The following is a 24150-nucleotide window of genomic DNA, read 5'->3' as shown; positions in this document are numbered from 1 at the left end:
CCTGATCCTTTGTCTCTAAAAGCTTTCCAACCCCTTCTACAATGTTCCCTGTGTCTTAGGTGTGGGAATGTTTTGTGGATGTATCCATTGAGACTGGGCTCCACAACTCTGCATTTTAATTGGTTGTAGTTTTCTATGGCAGTCTCTGTCAGTCTCAAAGATACGTTTCCTTGATGAGGAGTAAAGACTACACTTATCTGTGCACCTGCAGATAAAGACGCATGTTTATAGACTGTTGTTAGGGATTATGCTGGTTTCGAAAATTAGTAGTTGTAGATCCCCCCCCCCCCCCAGTAACCATGATTTCAGTAGCACTGATTAGTTAGCTAGGTTTCCAGTACCAGACATGATATCCCTCTTGTTGAGCAGGTCTTCAGTTCAATTAGGGAGCCACTGGTTACTGCCAGAGTGTGTGTGCCACTACTGAGCCTGCTGGGTTATCATGCCATGCTGGTCAGTAATACAGTTGATGGGTTTTATAGCTGGGTGTAACTGTTGGTTGTCTCTCTTTTTGGAAGCTTGAGTAGCACCTTCTGGTACCATAAAAACTAGTCCTCGGGGAGGGGAAATTCAGGTTATCTTGAGCTTGAACAACTCTGAGTCCTGTTTCTGAAGTGCATAGTATCTTCAGTGACAGCGGCCTACCTTCCACCTCTGGGGTTGGATAGCCAAGGGCAGCATCAATAGACTATACATTTTGGGTATTTGGGAGAGTCTTTTAGACAGGACTGGCTAACAGCTCAGAAGACAGCTTCTCGTGTTTGTTATTGGGGGCTTGTTAGGTGATCTTTAACTCTTGGAGGGAGCAACTTAAGCCCAGATGAGAAAAGTTCATTAAAATTAACCACACATGTATATTTATACACTCAATTATGTTCATTATAGGGCTTTTAACGGTAAATAGTTAAAAGTATGATTCTTTGTGGTGTTTACAACCATGCTTGTTTTTATTTTTATTTATCCCCCTTTTTCTTCTATATTTACATCCCTTCCTTTCCCTAGAGGGTCCTCCCTTTTTCCCATTTTCCCTAATGATCTTCTTGATTTTAGTGTTAGCTGCTGAAACATCACTTTTGTTCAAGCCTGATTTTTAATAATTTGCGTCTTCTCTCATTTGGTTAGTTTGTAGAAGAATTTGTCAGTTTTACTTATTCTTTCTAGTAACCAACTCTTTGTTTCTTTCATCCTTTGTTTTGTTCTTTGTTTCCATTTCATTAATGTCATCTCTGATAATTATTATGTTTTGATTGTTATTCACTGCTATGATTTTGGTTTATTCCCTCATTTTATGACCTTGAAGTGCATCATTAGATTGATTTGTCTTGCCTTTATTTATATAGGAATTTATTGATTATTTACTTCCCTCATAGACCTGTTTTTAATTTTTTAACTTAATATTTAGAGTTGGAACTGAGACAGACAATATGTAACAGAAGAAATGAGGAAGAATATAACACTCCATACAGGGAGGGAAAGGTAAGGGGTCCAGCAGGACCTGATATATCACAATTTGTGTACCGTGGTGGTAATGGGAGTAGTTACAGTAGGCTAAAAACCGAGCAATGTATGTGAGGTGGTGGTTTGAGCATCTAGTAGGGCCTGATACCTAGAAATATAAGTGTGGAAACATAATGATTTTCCCTCTAGATCCTGATACCTAATAGCATGTGTGCATCAAGAGCATGATTCACCCAACAGAGCCTGATACTTAGCAGCTGATGTTGGGTGGCAAAATGGAGAGTTCTAGTAACATCTGAACCTAGCCGTGTATGTCAGGAAGTGGCACAGAACCCTAAAATATAACAATAAATGTCTGTTGTTAGCATTGGGGAAGGCTGTCAATCAGGTAGAGATGCTAGAATGGTATAAAGGGTAGCATGGGTGTCCAGTGAATCCCAGTATGTAGAATTGTGTGAGGAGCTATAGTCCCCAGTGAGAGTTGTCTATCGGGCTTTGATACCTGTCAGTTTATATGGAGTAGTGAAGGACAGAGAGTGCATTCAGTAGGACCCTGCTGTATACATGGGGTTGCAGGGGAAACTGGGCTGTCTGATAGGTTTGATTCTGATCGTTGTGTGTGAGGCCCTGGTCCGTGGGAATTATCCATCAAGGGCAACTTGCTGAAAAATGACAGCATATTTTGGCCAACAATTACAGTGGGGGATCTCCCCACATCTGCTGTCCACACTGACTGCGGGTAGCAGGATCTATGAGGTTGAATCCTACTCACTGCCTCATACACACTAGTAGGTGTCAGGCTCTGCTGGACATCAGCTGGTGCCCCATCCCTGCCAATGCACACACATACACATGCACATGCACACTGCTAGGTAGCAGGTCTTCCTGGACCCCTTGCTGAACTTGTATCATTTGCCACGTGGTTAGGGTAAGCAGTAAATACTTTAATTATATGTGAGTTGCTGAAAGCAGACTGGCTTAGAGCCGCATGTGTTAAGTCTGGGTAGGGCAGAGCCAGCGGTATGCGGGGGGAGACATAGTGGGTGTGCAGGCATGGATGGAGAATCCTTGCTAGGTGCAGCACTGAGTAGCTTCATAATTGGAGAAGTGATTTTCACCCTCTGGGAACAACCTTTATGAGAAAAAGATAGGACTGTGTTTCTCAACTTCCATTGGCTCCACTGAGAGCATGTGTTACGGTCTGACACAAAATATTAAGTGCATATTTTTATGCATTTCCTATGAAAAGTGACAGAGTGTGAGCATTTTCATTGCTCTATTAGAACAGATGTGGCTTTGTGGCCCCTTTTCTTTCACACAAATTAGGGATCCTTGGTCAAGTACATTGAGATAATTTGTTTTTTTTTATGATATATTCGTTAATAGTCTTAGAATTTTGATTAAGTTGATCCTTCTCTTGTGCTAACATTTAAAATCTTAACAATGATTAAGGTCTTAATTTGTGTCCTTCAACTGTTAATTTTCTTATATGTCTTTTAGTTTACCTGTAAGGGCTTTGTCTATAGTCACCTTTCAGTTCACCATATGACTGATATTTGTTAGTGCCTGAATCTATCCCATGGTGCTTCATGAGAACTATGACAGCAGATACCAAAGCGGTTCACTCTTCACGCTTCATTTAAAATGTTAATATCGAGAATTCCGACTTCATAAGACTGAATTGTGAACATCAACCATTATTTTGAGCATTTAAGGAGAGGAAAGCTGGGTGTAGTGGCACACACCGGTAATCCCAGCACTCGGGGAGGCAGAGGCAGACAGATTTCTGTGAGTTCAAAGCCAGCCTTGTCTACAAAGCAAGTCCAGACAGCCAAGGCTACACAGAGAAACCCTGTCTTGAAAAACCAACAAACAAAAGCAAAAACAGAACAAAACAAAACAAAGAAAAACAAAAGAAGCAGGGGAAAACATGTTTATTAAGAGCTCAATTTATACCCAGCAATAAATACATTAGAAACTTATATGTAAACTTAGCATTTGATCCTGTCAAAAAATATTTAAGAGTTGTTTTTCATATTCTTAACTTTTTAGAGGTAAATAAATTCAGAGACATTAAGTGACTTATTAGGAGCCATCTAAACTGTGGAGTCCGGATTCAAACCCAGGACTGCTTTACTGACTCTGTGTTTTATTAAATTCTGCTTTATATGAATAAAATTTCCTGAGCCAAGGAAGCATGGATTTCTTTCAATTTGCAAATAGAAAAAAGTCATTTTAATCTCATCAAGTAACTCTAGAGAGCTATATAAGGGCTGTCAACAGGTTATCAGCTTTTACTATTATTTCATACTGAAAAGGATGATTTGGTTTACTAAGCATTAGATTCCTGAAAATTCAAGGACATTCTACATTTCCTTGTTAGTCAGTTTAGCAGGAACCCCAAGCCCCAGGATTTGGTTAAACTCAGATCTGATCAGATATCTTCCTCCATTTTCCAGGTCATGTCTAGTAGCCTTGGCCTGTCAACAAGACTGGCCTGTTAAGTTGGGTTAGCCATAATCCTTTGCTGTTTCTTTTTGATTATTCTTTGACTTTACCTTGTTCCTTGCCTTTAAGTCCACATCTACCCAATTCATTTAATCCCTGCAAAATCCTTTTCTAGTGATCCCTACACCTTTTGTGATGTTCACAAATAGCCATTCCTACTGTATATTTAACAAGTATTATTAAATAATTTTTGCATTAACATTAGCAAAAGCCCGAGCCACCAATGGGAAGATAGAGAGTCCATGAGACTCCCCAGCATCACAGAATGTGCAGTCTACGTACGATGCACCTGTTTCCTCGCAGGTGCTATTACTACACTATTACTACTAATTCTGCTACTACTAATAGCAATAAATTACTTCTCTTTCATCTTTGGATCTGTTTGAAAGTATTTTTGTTACTTCACGTCATCCTTATCTTGAAAACATTACAGTTCATTTTCTTTTTTTTTTTTTTTTTTTTTATAATATGGTATATACCATCTCAGGTTCTACTACAGCTCCAAATATTTAGGCTAGTTTAAGACCTCCAAACACACACACACACACACACACACACACACACACACACACACACAGAGAGAGAGAGAGAGAGAGAGAGAGAGAGAGAGAGAGAAATTAAAACAAAACAAGAAAATCAACTTATTCAAGAAAGAAAAATGAACAGAAGAGAAACAGCAGGTGGGCTTTAGTGGATGCGGACACAATGTCAATAAGGTGGACAAACTGGTTCTTCTATAAATACTTGATTTATGGCACAATTCATGCCCAAAACATTCAGAAGGAAGTCAGCAGCACGAGGTGGGGGCAAGCCTGATGCTTACGGTGAAGGCAGCGTAGCCATCAAAGGTCTCATCTGTGCCTGCGAATATCCTTGTAGATCCTTTATCAGACAGAAGGTGTCCTGACAGCATAGAACCATTTGCTTCGACATGCAGTTTAGGAGACTTGCTGCAGTGTGCCCACTTGAGAATATGCCTTAAATATTAGTGGGTTTACTTCTAGACTTCCAGCTATGTTATACTTTTGTCCAAGTCAAAAAAAGAAAACGCCAATTGTCCAATTTTAAGACATTATAACTCTTCAGTCATTGAAGAATATTAGCAACAGAAAAGAAATAGACATATGGTCCAAACCAATACAAAAAGTACTGTGATGGGGCTAGAGCGATCACTCAGCAGGTAAAATACTTACTTCATGGGCGTGACTACTTGACTTCAAATCCCCAGCATCCACACAAAAAGCTGGGTGTGGTTGTATACATGCCCGAAAGCCCAACACTGTGGGTGATCAAGTCAGGAGGACCATGGGGCTAGGTGGTTATCGTCCGAGGTCTAGGTTCCACAAGATGAGAATGCTAGAGCAAGATTCCCAGCTTTGACGCAGGGACGCACGCGCACGTGCGAACACATACACACTCACACACACAGTGGGAGACGGATTTTTCATGAGTCACCACTCCACCAATTACTGCCAAAGGATATTTTAAAATTGTGATGGAGTACAAGGAATTTTAAATTTACCATTCAACTCCAGGTTCACAGTTCAGTATTAAGTATATTCCCACTGTAGTATATTGAGCTCCGAAACCTTATCATCTTGCAAAACCAATTCTGTTCCAGGAAACAGTATGTCCCCATTTCTTCCCTCCCAACCCTTGGCAATAATCAGTTTTCAGTATTCTTTCTTTGAGTTTTACATACAGGAATCTTACAATATTTGTGGCTTTGCAACTGGTTTATTTTGTGTAATATAATACCCTCAAGGCTTATCAAGGTTAAAACATGAGTCAGAATATATATATATTCTGACTAATATATATATATATATATTAGGTAGGAAGTCCTGAGGAGAAGGAAGGTCATTATCCATACAGGCCAAGGGACAGTTTCAGAGCCAAGGCCACTGGAAGAGCCCTTCACATTGCCATGTCCTTAGCCAAACGTTCAATGGTAGGAAGTGTATCTGTACACAGGTAAGATACATCATTAGGCACTATGTCATCTCTGTAGCCATAGCTTAACCAAAACACCTTTCCAGAGAAGTTGAGTAAGGACAAAAAAACTTTAAATCTCCACAAAAGACCTTTCTTGAATTCAGGAATGACCCTATGAAAGTCTTCTTGACACAAGACTGAAGAGTCCAAATGCAGGACATGAAACTGGCAGAAATTGTAAGCAACAAATTTCTGATAAATAGCCTGAGGTATATAACCCTGAACAACTTGGAGAAGATGAATTTCACACAATTGTCTCAAAATTTTGAAGGTTCACAGACACCAAGAGCAAATGACTTGGTGCTTAGAAATAAGAAGTTCACGGAGACGGCAAAACCAAGATAAGAAGAAGATATATATGCGTATGTGTGTGTGTGTATACACATATCTTGTCTGAAAAATAAATTTGAGATGGTATACAGTGACTATTTTCATGATATCACATGAAGATGCCAAAAGTTAGTAAAATTCTTGAGTTTTAAGGCTGTCACAAGGCCACTGTGGTGCTCTTGGTAGTAGTGTATGGTTCTAGGGACTATGGGGAAACTGGTGGCCAAAAGGCATTTGTAGGAATAAATGGAGGACGTCCAGGGCCAAGGGTTCTGATGTGTCTTCTCCTTCCACTACAGAAAACTCGACAATATGACCCCCGTGGTCACTGTCTTGATCATCAGGGAGTGATGACTGAGGGTACCACAGAGGAGCTGACTGACTGTAAGGTGAGAAAGAAGCACCGCACCATGGTGTGCACCTCCCGTTTGGTGGAACCAGCTCTGGAGAAGAACATGCTTCCAGTGACACCATCTGACGTAGGCACATGGATCCTGCTGTTGTTCTTTTCCTCACATGATCCTCATCATGACCACGTTCCTCTCAGGCACTGTGACATTTTACTTTGCACGTACCAAGGAAATGGGTCCAGGTTTAGAGCTGTACTATTTTAGAGCCCCTTTATTTTGAATTTTACATACTAATCAAGTTCTGTGGTTTCCCATTACTTGGGAAAACTAAGTACATAACAATAGCAATACCTTGGGCACTTGTTGGAACTACAGGTGAGGGTAAGGCAGAGACGAAACAGTCACGGTGGGCACTGCCATAGTAGGCCTAAATCACTCAGGTGATTGACAGAACAGGATGTTCATGACAGTCTTGTTTTAATAATCATAAACTAGTCCTTTCTTCGGAAAGACCCTTTCTTTATTGTTTGCTTTCAGCAGGATTAACCTGAAAATGAAATGTTTGGGGGCATCTAAGTAATCCTTTTGGATTGCCTTAAGAAAAAAGAAGAGGTAAACTACTCCTATCAAAATCTATGCTGATACTATTAGGCATAGACTCAGAGAAGATAATAACATAGAAAGTCCAAGGGAAGTTGAATAAATCTCACTCAGGAGGGGAGATAAATAGACAGGGGTCGTGGCTGAAGAGAGGGAACAATGTGGGAGAAGAGGCACAGGGAGCTAAGAGGGTGGAGAACAGACCTGGGGGGAGCGAGGGCGAAAGGACAGAGGTCTGTGGAGGAAAAAAAAAGAAACTGAAGGGGGCATATGCCGGGGCCAGCCGGGCAGAGTCGAATGGTTCTTGAGTTGGGCGTGAGGATTAAAATTAATAAAATAAACACACAGCACACAGGAAACTTTTTAAATGTCCAGACTCGACAGCCACGGCAAAAGGCAGGCTGCTGCAGCAAGCAGTGCCAGCAGCAAGCCTCTAGTCTCTGCCTCCAACTCTGTCTCCAGCCTTCTTCTCTGTCTCCAGCCTTCTCTTTGTCTCCAGCCTTCTTCTCTGTCTCCAGCCTTCTTTCTCTGTCTCCAGCCTTCTCCTTTGTCTCCAGCCTTCTCTTGCCGTAACTGTCGGCCTGTCTTTTTATTGTAGAGTTTCTGAGCCAGAGTAGAAACATCTCAGAACAATAGGTTAATTTGCACAAGGAGCTAGAGGAAGAGGTGTGACCCTCACAAGCTATCCCACCTGCTGTCACAAACAAAAGGAGATGGACTTGCAAGTTCTCCTCTGCCATTAGTAAAGGCCTGCTAAAAGCCATCTCTCCACCGAGATTTAAATATCAAAGCCGGCCACTTGGAGTCATGGCTCCTGCCAGGCATATCTCTGTGACAAGGTGGAAGCCTAAGTCAGGATAGGCCCCTGGGAGGGTATGAGGGGCACTCAAGCAGAGACTCCTAGTAGCAGAGGCCATATAGACTAAAGAGGACACCCTCTAACTAGACTAGTGTCCTAGCAGTGGGAGGGGAACACCAACCCACCCACAAAAACTTCCATCCCAAATTTACCTGCCTATGAGATGTACAGGGATAAAGATAGAGCAGAGATTGAGGGAATGCCCAACCAACGCCTGGCCCAGCCAAAGACCCTTCCTATTGGAGAGAGTGCCAACCCCTGACACTATGAATGAAGCTCTCCTAAGCTTGCAGACAGGAGCCTGTCAGAGTTGTCCTCTGAGAGGTTCTACCCAGCAACACCTCAAAACAGATGCTGAGACTCACAGCCAAACATTGAGCAATATGTAGGAAGTCTTGTGGAAAAGCGAGAGGAAAGAGAAAATGACCTGGAGGTGACAGAAGCACCACAAGAAGACCAACAGAGCCAACTAACCAGGGCCCAGAGGGGTTTGCTGAGACTGAAGCATCAGCCAAGGACCACGCATGAACTGGACCTAAACCCCCTAAAAAGACGTAGCAGACAGGCAGCTTAGGCTTCGAGTAGGTCCTCTAGTAAGGGAAGTAGGGACTGCATTGGACAGAGACTCACTTGTCAGCTTTTTATCACTTTCCTCTGGCAGGACTGCCTTGACAGGCCACAGAGAAAGAGGACATTCTCCGTCCTGATGCAACTTGATGAGCTGTGGTGGATGGAAAAGGGAACTCCCCTTTTCTGAGGAAAAAGGGAGGGAGAAGTAGAGGGAAATAAGGTAGGAGTGGGAAGGGAGGAGGGATGGAGCTACCCCAGGGATGTAAAGTGTATTTCAAAAATTAAAAAATCTATGCTGAACTGAAATATTTCAATAACAAAAGGAACAGCATTGGAAATACAGAAGTAGAGTATCACATTTTCCTCAAAAAACTGCCAAGATTTTAGTATGATTATCCTATATTATATGTCTAATATCCACTTATAAGTAAGTATATACCATGTGTGTCTTTCTGCTTCTGGGATAGCTCACTCAGGATGATCTTTTCTACTTCCCACCATTTGCATGCAAATTTCATGATTTCCTTGTTTTTAATTGCTGAGTAGTATTCCATTGCACCACAATTTCTGTATCCATTCCTCAACTGAGGGACATTTGGGTTGTTTCCAGCTTCTGGCTATTCCAAATAAAGCTGCTATAAACATGGTTGAGCAAATGTTCTTGCTGTATACTTGAGTATATTTTGGATATATGCCTAGGAGTGGTATAGCTGGATCTTGAGGTAGCACTATTCCTAATTATCTGAGAAAGTGCCAGACTGATTTTCTCCCACTCTTTTTTTTTTTTTTTTTTTTTTTTTAATGCTTACAGTGTTCTGGCTCATGTACACCTGCTCACCAGAGGGCACCAGATCTCATTATAGATGCTTGTGAGCCATCATGTAGTTGGTGGGATTTGAACCCAGGACCTTTGGAAGAACAGCCAGTGCTCTTAACCTCTGAGCCATCTCTCCAGCCCCTCAGACTGATTTTCAAAGTGGATATTAGACATATAATATAGGATAATCATAGTAAAATTTGTACACCTAAAGAAGCTAATCAAGAATTAGGACCCTGGGCAAGATGATCAATCATCATTCAGAAAGGCAAATGGGATGGACATCGGGAGAGGGAGAAAACAGGGGACAGGAGCCTACCACAGAGGGCCTCTGAAAGACTCTACCCTGCAGGGTATCAAAGCAGAGGCTGAGACTCGGAGCCAAACTTTGGGCAGAGTGCAGGGAATCTTATGAAATAAGGGGGAAATAGAAAGATCTGGAGGGGACAGGAGCTCCACAAGGAGAGAGAAAAAAAATCTGGGCACAGAGATCTTTTCTGAGACTGATATACCAGCCAAGGACCATGCATGGAGATAATCTAGAACCCCTGCACAGATGTAGGCCATGGCAGCTCAGTGTCCAAGTGAGTTCTATAGTAATGGGAACAGGGACTGTCTCTGATATGAACTCAGTGGCCTGCTCTTTGATCACCTCCCCCTGGGGGGAGCAGCCTTACCAGGCCACAGAGGAAGACAATGATGACAGTCCTGATGAGACCTGATCGGCTAAGGTCAGATGAAAGGAGAGGGGAGAAGAAGAAGGGAGGGTGGGATTGGGAGGGGACTACAGCTGGGATACAAAATGAATAAACTGTAATTAATAAAAAAAAAGTAAATTTTTAAAAACTGCCAAGAGAGCTGGGTGAGGTGCCACAGCACACCTGATTTCGGCACTTGAAAAGCAGCAGGAGGATCAGAAGTTCAAGCTCATTCTAAGCTACAGTGAGTTTGGGGACATCTCCCATCACATGAGTCCCTGTCACCAGCAAGCCGACCAAGCACAACCAAAGCGAGACTGCTGTGAAGCGGAGTATGGCGGCGTGCATACACAGCTGCAGCACCTGACAAGCTGAGGCAGGACAGTTGCAACCCAAGGTCAAGGGCAGCCCGGGCTGTGTCGCAAGGCCCAGCTCAGCTTGTGCTGTCAAGTTAGACCTGGGTCAAGCAAGCACAACATAAATGCCACCTGATGTGCAGAGAGCCAGGGGTTGGGGACAGGCGGTAGACACGGGTGCACACCACCTCCCGGCAGTGAGTTTGCAGTTGGTGGAGGTGAATGTTCAGAGCTCGGAGGGCAGCTGTTGAGACAGCAGAAAGCAGAAAAGAATTGTAGTTGTCTGTGAAAGGTGGAATTTTGGTTTATTCCAACCTTGGAAGATGTATTAAAAATGTGCTGTTGAAAGGCAATATAATTTTGGGTATCAGCAAGGGTTATTTCACAGAGCACGTCTTCTCAAATAGTTTTCCTGACAAAATACATCCAAAAAAAGATCCAGGTTGCATGTCTCACATGGTAATCAAGTTTCCTCAGTAACAGCTTCTACATTAAGGCTTTGATACTGCACACAGATCCAGAAAGCAGCTCCTAAGCTTGGCAGTTAAGCTTGATTTAAAGAAAATACACAATTCTTAGAAACTGGCGGCCTAGGAAGTCTATTCTAGGTTCAGATGGTGGAGGAACTATCACTGTAACTAGACACTGACAGAGAAAAGACAGATTCTTCTTAGATGTGGAATTACCACAGAGACTTGCCAAAGGATTGTGGTGTGTGTGTGCGTGTGTGTGTATGTGTGTGTGTGTGTGCATGTGCGTGCGTGTGTGTGTATGTGTGTGTGCGCGTGTGTATGTGTGCGTGTGTGCACGTGTGTTTGTGTGTGGTGTATGTGTGTGTGTGTGTGTGTGCACATGTGGGGGGGATGTGTGGGCATGTGTGTGTGTGTGTGTGTGCGCGTGCACGCACTTTCATTTGGAGTATATTCAAATCTTGATCCACCTCAGGCCTCAGTAGCTTCAGAAAGGTAAATGAGATAGTATTCCAACTTAAAAGGTTTTAAGTTGTTAATTTGTGTACTCATTTTTTATTCATGTTAGTTTTGTGATTCGGCCTGTCTGATTAAACACACTAAGGCTGACTGGAGCAAAGTTTGCTATGGGATATTCACAAAAATAAATGCATGAGAAAGAAATTTTCTTTTCAGGAAGAGATGAGAAACTATTCTGTAGAGAAGATGTATTATATTTGAGCGGTTCCCAACCTTTCTAATGCTGTGACCCTTTCAGACAGTTCCTCATGTTGTGATGACTTCCATAACATGACTAAATATTTGGCCCAAAGCAAAACTTCCAGGCATCATGTCAGACTTTCTAGTCACGAAAATTGGGAGAGTCCAATTCAAGAGCTGCAAATACTAAAGAGGAATGAGCTGGCATCCAGATCACAGAGGAAACAAACAAAGTTAGTTTCCTGAGGAACGTGAAATGAGGTAAATGGGAAGGGTGGAAAATGGAGCAGCAGTCTCAAGCAAAGGTCACTCATGGGGCTTGGAGGAGGGGGCGGGGAGGAGCTGAGGTCTCACCCTTTTCTCCGCCCTCACAAACCCTCTATGACTCTCCCTTGTTCTGTGATGCATACCTGGGCCTACAATAGACCCATGCAACCTCAGAACTCAGATGCCTCAGGCAGCCATGTGATTCAGTCTATGGAGAACATCCTCTCCTTTCTGAATACGTGTACTGAATCATGGTTAAGCTTTGGATCAGCTTTCTTTGATACTGACTCCAATTACATCTTCTTGAGTGGAGTGGGGTTTATTCTTCTATACCTATGTTATGTGATATTGAAACCATCATTACCATCACCTTGGAAAAGTCAGGACAGAAAGGTGAGGATGTGTGGTGAACCCTGAGGAGATAGTCCTTATTGCTATGCTCTAGGACTGGATGAGCTTGGCTCTCTCAGAGCCCTGCCTGAGATGAGAGCCTAGTCCTAGGGTGTGAGTCCTGCCACAGGAGGAAGACAGGGAGGACTAAAGTTTTCATTTGGATCTTCAGTGTACCACTCTGGGTATGGAGAAAGGTTCCAGGGCAAGGGTCAAGAAAGTAGATACTGTGAAGGAGGATAGCTTCTCCTGATGAGCATCCCAGCTTAATTCTCATCCTGCACATACATTCATCAACTGTCCTCCAAGTTGGGGTGATCAGGAAAGCAGTGCTGACTACAGGAGCCTCTGAGCAGAACTGAAACCTGAGCTTTGTCCCACAGGACAGAGGGTCTCCAAGAGAGCACAGATGTTGCTGCTGGCCTCACATTTCTGACTGATAATCCCAAGTGCAGCTCTTACAGACAGAATCCTCCTTTAATTTCTCAAAGAAGGAAAAACAAACACCTAGCCACCTCTGAAAGTTAATTTAAGAAAGGATTAAATTTCATTAATTGGAAAAGATGTTATAGTCTTCTTGGTTTTTGAAGTCTCGGTTTCTTGAAGACAAACACTAGGGGAAAATTCCAACACCTTGTTCATTTCTCTCTGTCCACAGTGGCGGGGCACAGCTAAGAAGGGAAGGAGGAGGTCATGTAAAGGTGGGTTCCTGTCTGCTGGACTCCCTCCTCCCAGTTTCCCATCCTGTCATTTCTGTAAGGTCCTAGGTCTGTGACACAGGAAATAGTCCTTACAGGAAGACAACACGAAAGCCATGCCAGCATCAGCTCTCTGCTCTCCTATGGGTATGACGTCGCCATGCACCATCTGGACAGTGAGTGCCACATATGCAGTGCGCACTGTCCAGGGAGGACTATACTTTTATTTGCTTGTTCTGGAGCTGCAAGCTCCTGCCTCCTGATATCATCCACATGCTTGACACCTCTGAGGAAGCCAAGACATGTGTGCCTCACATGGTGTTTTGAGTACTATAACATGGGACGATGTAGATGAAGTAACTTTTAGACAAAGCCACATACATGTGAACCTTCTATTTTGTTTTGTTTCTGTGTGCAGCGTTGGCTGTTCTAGACTCCCTTTGCACACCGGGCTGGCCTCCAACTCAGATTGCCTGCCTCTGCCTCCCCAAGTGCTGGGATTACAGGAGTGCGCCACCATGCCTGGCTCATGTGAACCTTCTTGATCAATTTGACTTTGTCTATTTGTTCTTGCTACTTTCAGACTTTAACAGCCTAAATATGTTCCTTAAAAGGATTTCTATCTGACCATCATATTTCTACCTTTCTTCCCTACAACTAACACCACTGCGTTCCCAGGTTATCGAGCTTCCCAGAGACAAACACAGGAGCACAGGAAGCTGCTGTCTGTCGTGCAAAGGTGATCCCCCCTTCCCTGGGCCTCATTTTTCCTATGATCAAAGCATCACAGAGACTCAGCACAGCTTGCTGCTGTCATGGGAAGGCTATCCAAGGGGACAAATACATAAATGAAGAGCGTGGAAAGAGGCTATAGCCTCTCTGTTACTAAGCTACGGGTGGCATAAGATGAATAGATATACAGGCTTTGGGTGTCTCCATCACAGCTAGGCTGACAGGCCCTTTTCAGTGCTGGTTTTTACAACAATTAAAATTTCTATCTCCTGTAGCCCCATAGGTGAGCTGTATGATTGCTCCCACTTTCGGCAACTGCTATGTCCAGATCCCCTCTGTGATGTGTGTAATGGAGCAACTACTAAGATCAGTCGTCTGCTTTCTCAGGCCACCCACGAAGATGGTGCTGCCTCTGTATCCAGTGTACATTCTACAGTTTCTGTGACTGAGACGTCACTGACTCTGTCCTTTCCCCTCCCAGAAAATCCTATAGGACATCTAATTTCAGACCCTCCACAGAAGCCTTCTCTACATTTGTCCTCTATTATTTCACCTCACCAGAGTGCTCACTTGGAAGATAAACTTTCTGCCTCGTCACTGGATGACTCCCTACTGTCAGAGTCCATTCCTGTGAATGCTAAATTCCCACTGGACCATGACTCACTCTATTCACTTGACTCTTTCCCTCTTCCACAACAACATGCCACTCAGGAAACAGAACTGCTCCAGTCAGCAACCATTCTGTCTCTGGTGGGCAGCCCTAGGAAGCTGTTCACTAACGCCACAATAAACAAAGGCATTTGCAGTTCAGGGCCTGCGGTGTCAGAATTGATGCAGTATCAGACTGATGCTGGCAACTCTTCACAGTTGGAGTCAGCACATTCAGCTAACCTAGAGCTTTTTGACCTCCATTTTTCTGAATCCTACTTATGGGGAAACACCACAAGCTACCTCACATTGCCTGGAAACCTTCACTCTTCTAGCCCCAATGGCATGGCACTTCTAGAGAGGCAAGATGGAAGGAGAGAGGATTCATTTACAACTTGGGGGAAGATCTCAGAGTCTGATCAACAGAATCTGGCAGTTTCACATCCTCTGGAGAGCAGCAATGGCCAACGAGAGAGACTTCGCATGCACCAGCAGTCGCCTTATCCCAAGACTTCTGAAGACCAGCTTGAAGCCAACCCCTTCCAGCTCTTCTGGGGCCTCCCTTCTCTACACAGCGAGTCTATGAACTCTGTGGCTTCTGTGTGGGCTGACAGTTCCCACATCTCTGGATGCTTCAACAGACTTGAAGATTCCTTAATGCTTACCCCACACACACAGCTGTCCCTGCCTGAGAGTCTACTACAGAACTCGCCCCAACCTCTCTCTCCAGCACAGTCCCAGGCTCAGCTTCAACCTCCAATCCCAGTGCTTTCATCATCTCCTCGGTCCCAACTTAAAATCTGTGGGGTGTATTTTCACAGACCCAAGGATGAGGCCCCACTTCTTGAGCCATCTGCTGTGCACTGCCTGGAATACAACATCTTGAAAAAGGAACAGGAGAAAGTGTGGGGTTTACCCACTGTGGTCAAAACTTCCCAGGAAAAATTTTGTCCCCCACCTCCCAAACCCTCATTGGCCAGGCTGCCTTCAAAGACCCATGTTCCAAGGTCCATCTCTTTTGGAAATTTCCTCCTCACCAATGAGCTCCAGAAGAAACTTGAGCACCACCTTCGAAAGAGGCTCATCCTCCAACGCTGGGGCCTTCCCCAGAGGGTCCTGAAGTCTCGAACATGGATGAATCCTCAGGCAGAACTTCCAGAGCCATCCTCATCTGCAAGCAACTATGGGCTTTCATGGATCTCTTTCTTTAAGAAACATAGCAACAAAGACTTCTACAGCATTGCATTGAACCAACCCGGAAGCTTTCCAGCAAGGCAATCAGGGGAAAAACTGTTGAAGGAAAAGGGACATAGCCTAGAGACTGTTCAAAAACACCAGCAATGGAGGAACATCAAGGGCACTCTAGATAATGGCCTGCAGTCTGACGGTAAGACAAACCTACCACACCACTCAGGCAGTCTTTCAGGAAAACCTTCAGGGGACTCAGAGGTGAGCCAATGTCAGAACAAACTTGAAACTTCTCTGCAAGAACTTCTGATCAGGCCTCTAAATAAAACAAATGAGGGTCAGGTCCCTGGCCCCATGTCCAGGTCAGGACATCATCCTCTCCCTTTTTCCTCATGTGTGAGCATCAAAGATCACAAGGCCCAGAGACAGACACCTTCTGATAACAAGGATGAGCATATTGAGAACAAAAAAGAGAATGACAAAGTCTGTTCTGCCACAGACATCCATTATCTTAGACAGCACCAGCCTGGAAAAGTCAGAGGACAATAGACACAGCCCAGATGTGCCCAGAATGTCGGCCAAGACTGGCCCTGTGCCATTGGGCAGGAGATTAAGTTCTGAGGAAATAGTCAATAGGCCTCAAGGAGCAAATATGAATGACAAAAATGCATATGTATCCAACAAGATCAGTAACATAGTCAAGGGAGGGCAGCTCAGTGGTCTTCAGCTACAACCTACCAAGATCTTCAACACCAGCCAGTATGAGAGTGCCCAGGGGGCAGATGGGAATACAACAGAAGCACAACGTACTCTGTTATCTGGAAGGGCCATGAAGGGAATATCAGGCCCCCAGGAAACTCAGACATCTGACTTGAACAGTCAGGTGTCCAGGGAAGAGAAATTTAAATCAGAGAGCAGTCAGCCTATCCAAGCTCTAGAGCCCCAAAACAGTGTGCTCCTTGTCTCAGAAAAATTCAGTTACAACGTGTTACTCAGTCAGGACCCTTCCAGCAGACCTGTGGATGCTGCTCAGGTGCGGCAGGTCCGCTTGTCCACAGCAGGGCCTAGTGTGGAACAGCAGCAGGAGCCCTGGATGCCTCCATATGTCTCAGAGAAGGGCCAAAACAAGGAGCTCCCTCCATCTGCCAAGAAAGCACACCCTCCAGCCTGCAAGCCAGGAGAGCTTGGTGCGGGTGATGCTTTCCTTGGCCAAAAGGAATAGATGGGAGACAGTGGCAGACAGGTCCGAACAGTTTCAGGAATGTGTGACTTTACAGAAGACGCTACCGCGTCAGAGGCAGTGCCCATCTATGCTCCACAGTAGCCAGAGCCTCACCAATATCTCACAGTAGCTGTCATTTTGACCAGGTACCTTCAGTTTCTCCCCTTAGTTGCAGGCTCTGTGTCAGGAAGCTGATCTCAATTTTACAAGAGAAAATGTTTTTTTCCCTAATTTCTATCAGAAAATTTTTTTTCTCTCCTCAGCATTCCATCCTTTATTGACAATACTGATTACCCCTAATAAATGTTCTAATAAAGTGTCTGTGTCTGTGTTTTCTCCGTGTGACATGGCTTTCAGGTAGTGCTTGTGCTCAGGAAAAAGGACAAGTTAGTTTTGCTCTCACTTACTTCCTCTTTGGGCTTCTTAAGTATAACTTGACTCTCTAAGGCTCTTTTTGGAGAATTGGTCTGATATGTCCCTAAAAGGGCTTTCACACTCTAGTGATTTGGAGAGGAACTCTGCTTCCTATCTCTTAGCTTAGCCCTATTGCCAGCATGTGGCAGCCGACACCTTCTTCCTCACTGACTTTCATATCCTTGAGAGCAGAGGTCTCCTTAGTAGGTATGCCACCTACAAAGGACAAGTATATTTGTGAGATTTGGAAGGGGTGATTTTGTTGTAGTTATACCATGTACTTTGACATTTGTACACACATCCTCCTCTTCTCGCTAACTCCTCCATAAACCTTGTGCTGCTGTGCGGGGAAGGGGCTGAGGCCACAACGCGGTATGGCTGCTTAACTCTGGTCCAGAAGACGGCTAAAAGGAGAGTAACGTATTTCTCCTCTGCTTAGCAGATATTTATAGAATTATCAGCACTTTAAAGGGCTGGCCCTTTAGCAGCTTTTAAAATGTCTACCCTCTGAACCAGCAAAAAGCTCAGTAATGATAAAGCCAAAACAGTAATGAATCTTTTTGCCTATTGCCCTACTTAGCTTGTTTAAGCTTAAATCTTATTTTAAGTTTTTTTGTTATAACCAAAAACTGAAAACCACAGTCAATGAAATTGTCAACATCACAATGAGTGTCCATTTTTCCCCTAGTTTTCTATCTTGTCTGTTGGCTTACCTGCGTTGACCCCTATTCATTGGAAGATTACCTATATCTTTCAAGCCGCAAATGTCAACTTGCTTATTTTATTTGTGATTTGTTTTATTTAGGTATCTTAATGTTTTAAAAAAACAATTACATACGTATATATCTGCCGGAGCCAGCCAGCAGAGTCAAACGGTTCTTGAGTTGGGAGTGAGGATTAATATTAATAAAATAAACACACAGCACACAAGAAACTTTTTAAAGGTCCAGACTCGACAGCCACGGCAAAAGGCAGGCTGCCGCAGCAAGCAGCATGAGCAGCAAGCCTCAAGTCTCTGCCTCCAGCCCTCTGACCTCTTTGTGAGGAATTACTTTTAGCCAGTAAAACATCTCAGAACAATGGGTTGATTTCCACAAGGAGCTTGAGGAAGAGGTGTGACCCTCACAAGCTATCCCACCTGCTGTCACAAACAAAAGGAAATGGACTTGCAAGTTGTTCTCTGCCATTAGTAAAGGCCTGCTAAAAGCCATCTCTCCGCCCAGATTTAAATATCAAAGCCGGCCGCTGGAGTCCCGGCTCCTGGCTCCCGACAAATATCCACTAGGCTGCCCCACGTGAGCCTAAGGCTTCACTTGCCCTTTACTGCAAGAGTTTCATTTTCTACTAGAAAGGTAAAGCACCCCAGTCTTTCAGTAAATATATATCATCTATCCAAGATCTTGTAAGAGTCAGTGAAATGTCTCTAGGGCTTAGGGAGATAGATTTATAAGTGACCAAGCCAGGTAGGCATTCTTAAGAGTAGCTTCAAAATATCTTTTCTTTTCACCTAAAGTTTTATGGTGCAAACTGAACATACTCAGAGACATTTCTGTTTACCACTTTAATCATTTATGTATTCTGAGACTGAACTAAATATGTCCCCCCAACAATGAGTCTAGAATAGCTTAAACTGACAATGCTTAAGAATTGGTCTGTTCATATATGGGTACAAAATAGCCTCCTATAGTAAAATCACTATGCTTTCTCTGTTTGGGGGAGACAGTGTTTGGGAAATTATTCCCATACTCTACTCAGTTGCTGCAGACAATCTTGTTCTACTCTTTAATATGATTGTGCCTGTTCTGGCTTCACATTCACCAAATTGTGAACTCAGTTGCATTTGGTTACATCCCCAAGACCATCTGCTACAGACTGGAAAGCAGAGGCTCTCACAGGAGTCCGCTCGTGTCTTTTCACTCCAAACTATGACAGAGCTTTACTTTGGCAATATGAATAGTATCCATTGCATCATCTTAGAGGGCACGGCTAATCATAGATCTTTCTAGTCCTCTTTGGTGACATCCCAGTATCTGGCAAGCTGAACCTGAGGCTCAGTGGCTCTATTCTATACTATCTCCCAGACTTGATGTTGGATGATCATTTTCACTTGATGTTGGATACGTTAGATTAAGCCTCTCCTAGGAATCTGAGGCTCAGGCAGCGGGTGTATAGGCACAGCCTGTGACAAAGGAAGATGTTCAAGCCTTCTTAAGAGGTGTCTGAGGTTTGGTTCCTGTTCCACTACTTACCACTGATACCCTTGGTAGTTACTCGGTGCTAATAGAGCTCCGCTTACCTTCATGAGAATATAAAAGTGAATACTTTACATGGCATCAACTAATAGATAAATTAGGCTCAGCTAGAGCTGAGTTTTGTGTTCTTTTTTTAATGTGTAGCCCAGCCTGGCCTCAAACTCATGATCCTCCTGCCTCCGCCTTCTTCAGCAAATCTTACCGGCATGCACCACCACAGCCAGCTAGTTTTGTGTTCTTATAGGTTGAGATACATGGTTTAGACTGTAGGAACATTGTGGTGGTTGGAATAAGAATATCCCCAGCAGGCTTGTGTATTAGGATGCTTAGTCACCAGGAAGTGGAACTCTGAATGGATTAGGAGGATTGGGAGATGTGGCTTTGTTGGAGGAAGTATGTCACTGGGGTCTGGTTTAGAGGTTTCAAAAGCCTAAGAGAGGCCCAATGATAACACAGGTTTCTAGAGTGTGGCTAGTCTGAGGAGTTGTCATGGTAACTGTGGGGCCAGTGAAAGAACTCATAAAACATGCTGAGCCACCTGAGCATCCTTGACTAAATATGTGTGAACCACACCACTGTCAGATAACTTCTCCCCAGACTTTAAGAGCCCTCAATAAAGAGGACAACCTGCTACCTGCAATCTCAGAGTCCGGATGAACTGTGCTGCAAGACCCCATAACCAGCTTTTCTCAAGGTGAATCATTGAGTGGAATCATTAATTCCATAGATATTTGAGCAGCGAGGTCCAATACTAACACAGATGTGCAAGTTGCTTTGGAAGCGGAGTTGTGGCCAGATGCAGGGTCCTCCATGGAAGTCTCTTGCAAGAATCGACTAAGAAGACACTCTCACATGGGAGGGTGGGTAAGAGTGGGGGAACCATGCTTTTGTATATCCCAGGCTCACCCGGAACTTCCTGTGTAGCTGAAAATGGTCTTGAAGTTCTAATCCTTCTGCTTCTACCTTCAACATCCTGGGATTACGAGGGTTCTTCATCATACCTTGTGTATGCAGTACTGGAGTGCAAACTTGGGCTTTTTCGTGTTAGACGTGCACTTTATACACCACTTGCTGGAGCTGAGGCTGTGTGTAGCATACATTCTTACATGTTCACAAGATCCTTTTGTGATGGAAGTCCTGTTGCACAAGCAGCAAAAGATCGAAAACAAGGACATTCTGCTGCTAGTGAACACAAGTGTATCTGCACTAGCAGTGAGAGAAAGTGTAGACCACATTAGGATTCCAAGGATTTGTACTAACCCTCAGGAGTGCTGTCTGTTTCTTGTGGACCTGGAGTAAGTGGGAGTGGTCCTCTTTATTGAGGTTGTGAAGCTGGAGTTAGTAGCACTGTGAGGCCTCTTAACTCCTGCTGGCCACAGAAATACTCTGCACCTGGTATATTTGCAAAAGGAGTGGCCCAGAACACTATTTTGTTGTTGTTATTATCTTAAATCCCCCTAGATTACCAAATCCAACTAAACAGACAAAGTTACATTAAGTTATAACCATTGAAGTGTGGACAGAAACAGGTGTAGCCTGGGCTTTGGACATCAGGGACCAGGTTCATGGGGAGAGTGGGGCTCTTGGGAGTAGGTGAGGGTGATGTTGAAAATTCACTCAGAGTAGAGATCTGAGCAGGAGGCTTAATGCTTAGTTTTCATCCAGGCACTAGAGCCTCTTCTGTCTGTTGTTGACCAATGGTCTAGTCCATGAGGCCATTAGCCACAAGTCACATGTCTATCCCTGTGGCACCCTAGCCCCACAAAGTCATGTAACACAGTCCCCCAGGTTCCCTGTGCTCCGGCCCTTCTTCCTTAAAGTCCCAGAAGAGATGCTGATCTAACTCCAGGAAGTGTAAAATTCTACTTTCCCTGAAGGATTTGGCATTTCCCAAGGCAGAAACAGTCTACAAGGCCAGATAAGCTTCACTCAGTTCCAAGGATACATAATCTCCTCAGTGTTCCTGTGGTGCATGCCCCCATTTCCCTGCCTTTTCCTCAAGGAGTGTTTTCTTGAGAAGCTCCATCTTCTCCCTTTCAAGGTCCGATGGCTCACTCCCAGGGTAAGTCTTGTCACTGAGGGATATGGGAAGCCTACAAAGGCATTGCAATCAGAGCTGGAGGAAGATGAGGCTTTATTGGTAGGCTTTTCTAGACTTATTTGGATAGTGGCAGCGAATGACCAGATATGCTGAGGAAAATGTGCGGACGGTAAACTAAAGAGTGGAGGCTGTAGCTCAGGGAAGTCTGAGCAAAGAAAGCTTAAAGGCCTGGTGCTCACCTGGGGCCTACTGTGGAGCCTTGGGGATAAATAGCAGCAGGAACCAAATCTGTGCAGCTAGGAGGCCGCTGCAGGGCTGCGGGGAGCCAGCAGCCCTCAGAGGCCTGGGTTGGAGTTCTGTATGGGGAGATTCAGGTTCTGGAAGGGGAGTGAGTCTCTTGACTTGGCTGATCCAGTCAGTGAAGTAGGGGACCCTGGTGAAGACGCTGGGGTAAACGGGATACCGGCACTCCAGGCCCCAGCTAGCCAGTCCTACCAGGACAAATGCACTGATGTGGTAGCAGACGAGGGGTCCCCCAGAATCACCCTAAGAAGAGAGAGTAGTTAGTGTGAGATCTGCTTCAGACCAAAAATACAAATTGCATGTCAGGACCCTACACAGCGGCATTAGGCAAAATGTAGGGGAGGGACACTGGGATTGAACAGCAAGAAGCTCCTAAATCAGTTTCCTGGGTGGATGAGGACAGATAATGAGGTTATAAACATATGGGTTTGCCCTCTGCTGGCCATACATGATATCTACAAGGGAAAGTTTAGAGACTTGTAAGAAAGCTGGTTCTGCTAATAGCTATGTGTAGATCCTGGCTCTGTAAATCTTGAGTTGCCGCAATATATCCAGTCAACTCCTCTGCTTTTGGTCACCTTGGCCTGGAATATTTTTTCAACCTATGAACTAAGACTCTTGAAAAAAAAAATGTCCATTGCCTGGCTGGATGAAGACGGCTCATACCACCAGGCAATGGGCAGGAGTCTTCAGGACACTGCCAAGAGTTACTGGAGTTGTGAAATTCCTCTAAGCAAACCCCATGATGATTATAATGATGACTATGTCAGCTCAGGAGGCTGACTCCTACTGAGATGGGGTGATATTGGAGTTCAAACATCTGGGCCCTGGTTGTGACACTCCAGACTAGCCATTTTCCCTCACTGAGACAATTTCCCCAGACAACCTGTTATGTCCAATAGTGAACTTACAACTATACCATATAAAGAGCTCCTGGCAACCCAACCAGAGAGAGAGAGAGAGAGAGAGAGAGAGAGGGAGAGAGAGAGAGAGAAACTTAAACAAAACCTCACAGAAGACAGCATTTGACAATGAACATGCAAAATACATTTGGCGGCAAGAAAGGGAGATGGGTACCAGGAGCATGCTGAGTCAGCACTAAAAACTTTACGAAACCATTTAGTTACAAATTATGTATTTGAGCTAATCAAGACGGTGGACCCTGGGGAAACTGCTCAATCCTCATTCAGAAAAGCAGATGGGATAGACATCAGGAGAGGGAGAAAACAAGGAACAGGACAGGAGCCTACCACAGAGGGCCTCTGAAAGACTCTGCCCATCAGGGTATTAAAGCAGATGCTGAGACTCATAGCCAAACTTTGGGCAGAGTGCAGGGAATCTTATGAAAGAAGAGGGAAATAAAAGACGTGGAGGGGACAGGAACTCCACAAGGAGAGCAACAGAACCAAAAAGTCTGGGCCTAGGGGTCTTTCCTGAGACCAATACTCCAACTAAGGACTATGCATGGATATAACCTAGAACCCCTGCACAGATGTAGCCCATGGCAGCTCAGTGTCCAAGTGGGTTCCCTAGTAATGGGAACAGGACTGTCTCTGATATGAACTCAGTGGCTGGCTCTTTGATCACCTCCCCCTGAGGGAGGAGCAGCCTTAGCAGGCCACAGAGGAAGACGATGCAGCCAGTACTGATGAGACCTGATAGATTAGGGTCAGATGGAAGGGGAAGAGAACCTCCCCTATCAGTGGACTGGGGGAAGGCCATGGGAGAAGAGGGAGGTAGGGTGGGATTGGAAGAGGATGAGGGAGGTGGCTACAGCTGGGATAAAAGGTGAATAAAGTGTAATAAATAAAAAAAATAATTTTTAAAAAGAAAAACCAAATTACATATTTGTATATGTTATGCCTCAATAAAAAGTATAAAATATGCAACAAAAAGTGTCTGTGAGTGTGAAAGCAAAACAAGGAGACTGTTGAGGCAGGAACCCAAGAAAAACGAGCAGAGGTAATGAGACAGGAAGTGTGGGCATCTCCACAGAGCCTAGAGGACAGTATGGCCAACTCTGGAGGAACTGAGAGAGGACAGGCATGGGGGGTGGCCACATGACTGCCTTACTCACCCGGCAGATGGACTTTCTTGTGGAGAGGCCTCCCGCACATAGCATTTCCTCATGAATATAGTTCAGGCTTTGGTCTGGTGTTCGCCCATACAAGGCATTACAGAACTCATTGTCTATGATGCCCACCTCACCCTCCTGGAGTGAGAATGGTGGTAACAGTTTTGCTGTGAAAATAAGGAGAAGGTCAGTGACTGACACTGTGGCTTAG

The 24150-nt window shown here is 44.4% G+C and overlaps 2 protein-coding genes across 2 annotated transcripts in view; one reads left to right on the top strand and one right to left on the bottom strand.

The window, feature by feature from the left end:
- The first annotated feature begins 12187 nt into the window (after positions 1-12187).
- On the top strand, positions 12188-16855 carry LOC129669661 (spermatogenesis-associated protein 31D1-like). Its single transcript, XM_055597961.1, is given in 5 exon segments — positions 12188-12370; positions 13026-13068; positions 13744-13804; positions 14073-16092; positions 16094-16855. Coding segments are annotated over 5 exon segments (3069 nt in total).
- Positions 16856-21808: 4953 nt separating this feature from the next.
- The window catches only part of LOC129669630 (putative serine protease 47), an 8152-nt gene continuing 5810 nt past the window's right edge, over positions 21809-24150 (bottom strand). Inside the window, exons 3-4 of the mRNA XM_055597914.1 lie at positions 23943-24106; positions 21809-22108 (exon numbers count right to left, since the gene is read on the bottom strand). Coding sequence (XP_055453889.1) covers positions 21809-22108; positions 23943-24106 — 464 coding nt within the window. The remainder of the gene's footprint in view (positions 22109-23942; positions 24107-24150) is intronic.

This window comes from Psammomys obesus, unplaced genomic scaffold, assembly GCF_907164565.1.
Source record: "Psammomys obesus unplaced genomic scaffold, mPsaObe1.curated_primary_1811, whole genome shotgun sequence".
NCBI lineage: Eukaryota > Metazoa > Chordata > Mammalia > Rodentia > Muridae > Psammomys > Psammomys obesus.
The sequence above is the reverse complement of the archived record's forward strand: the minus strand, read 5'-3'. Positions and strand labels throughout refer to the sequence as shown.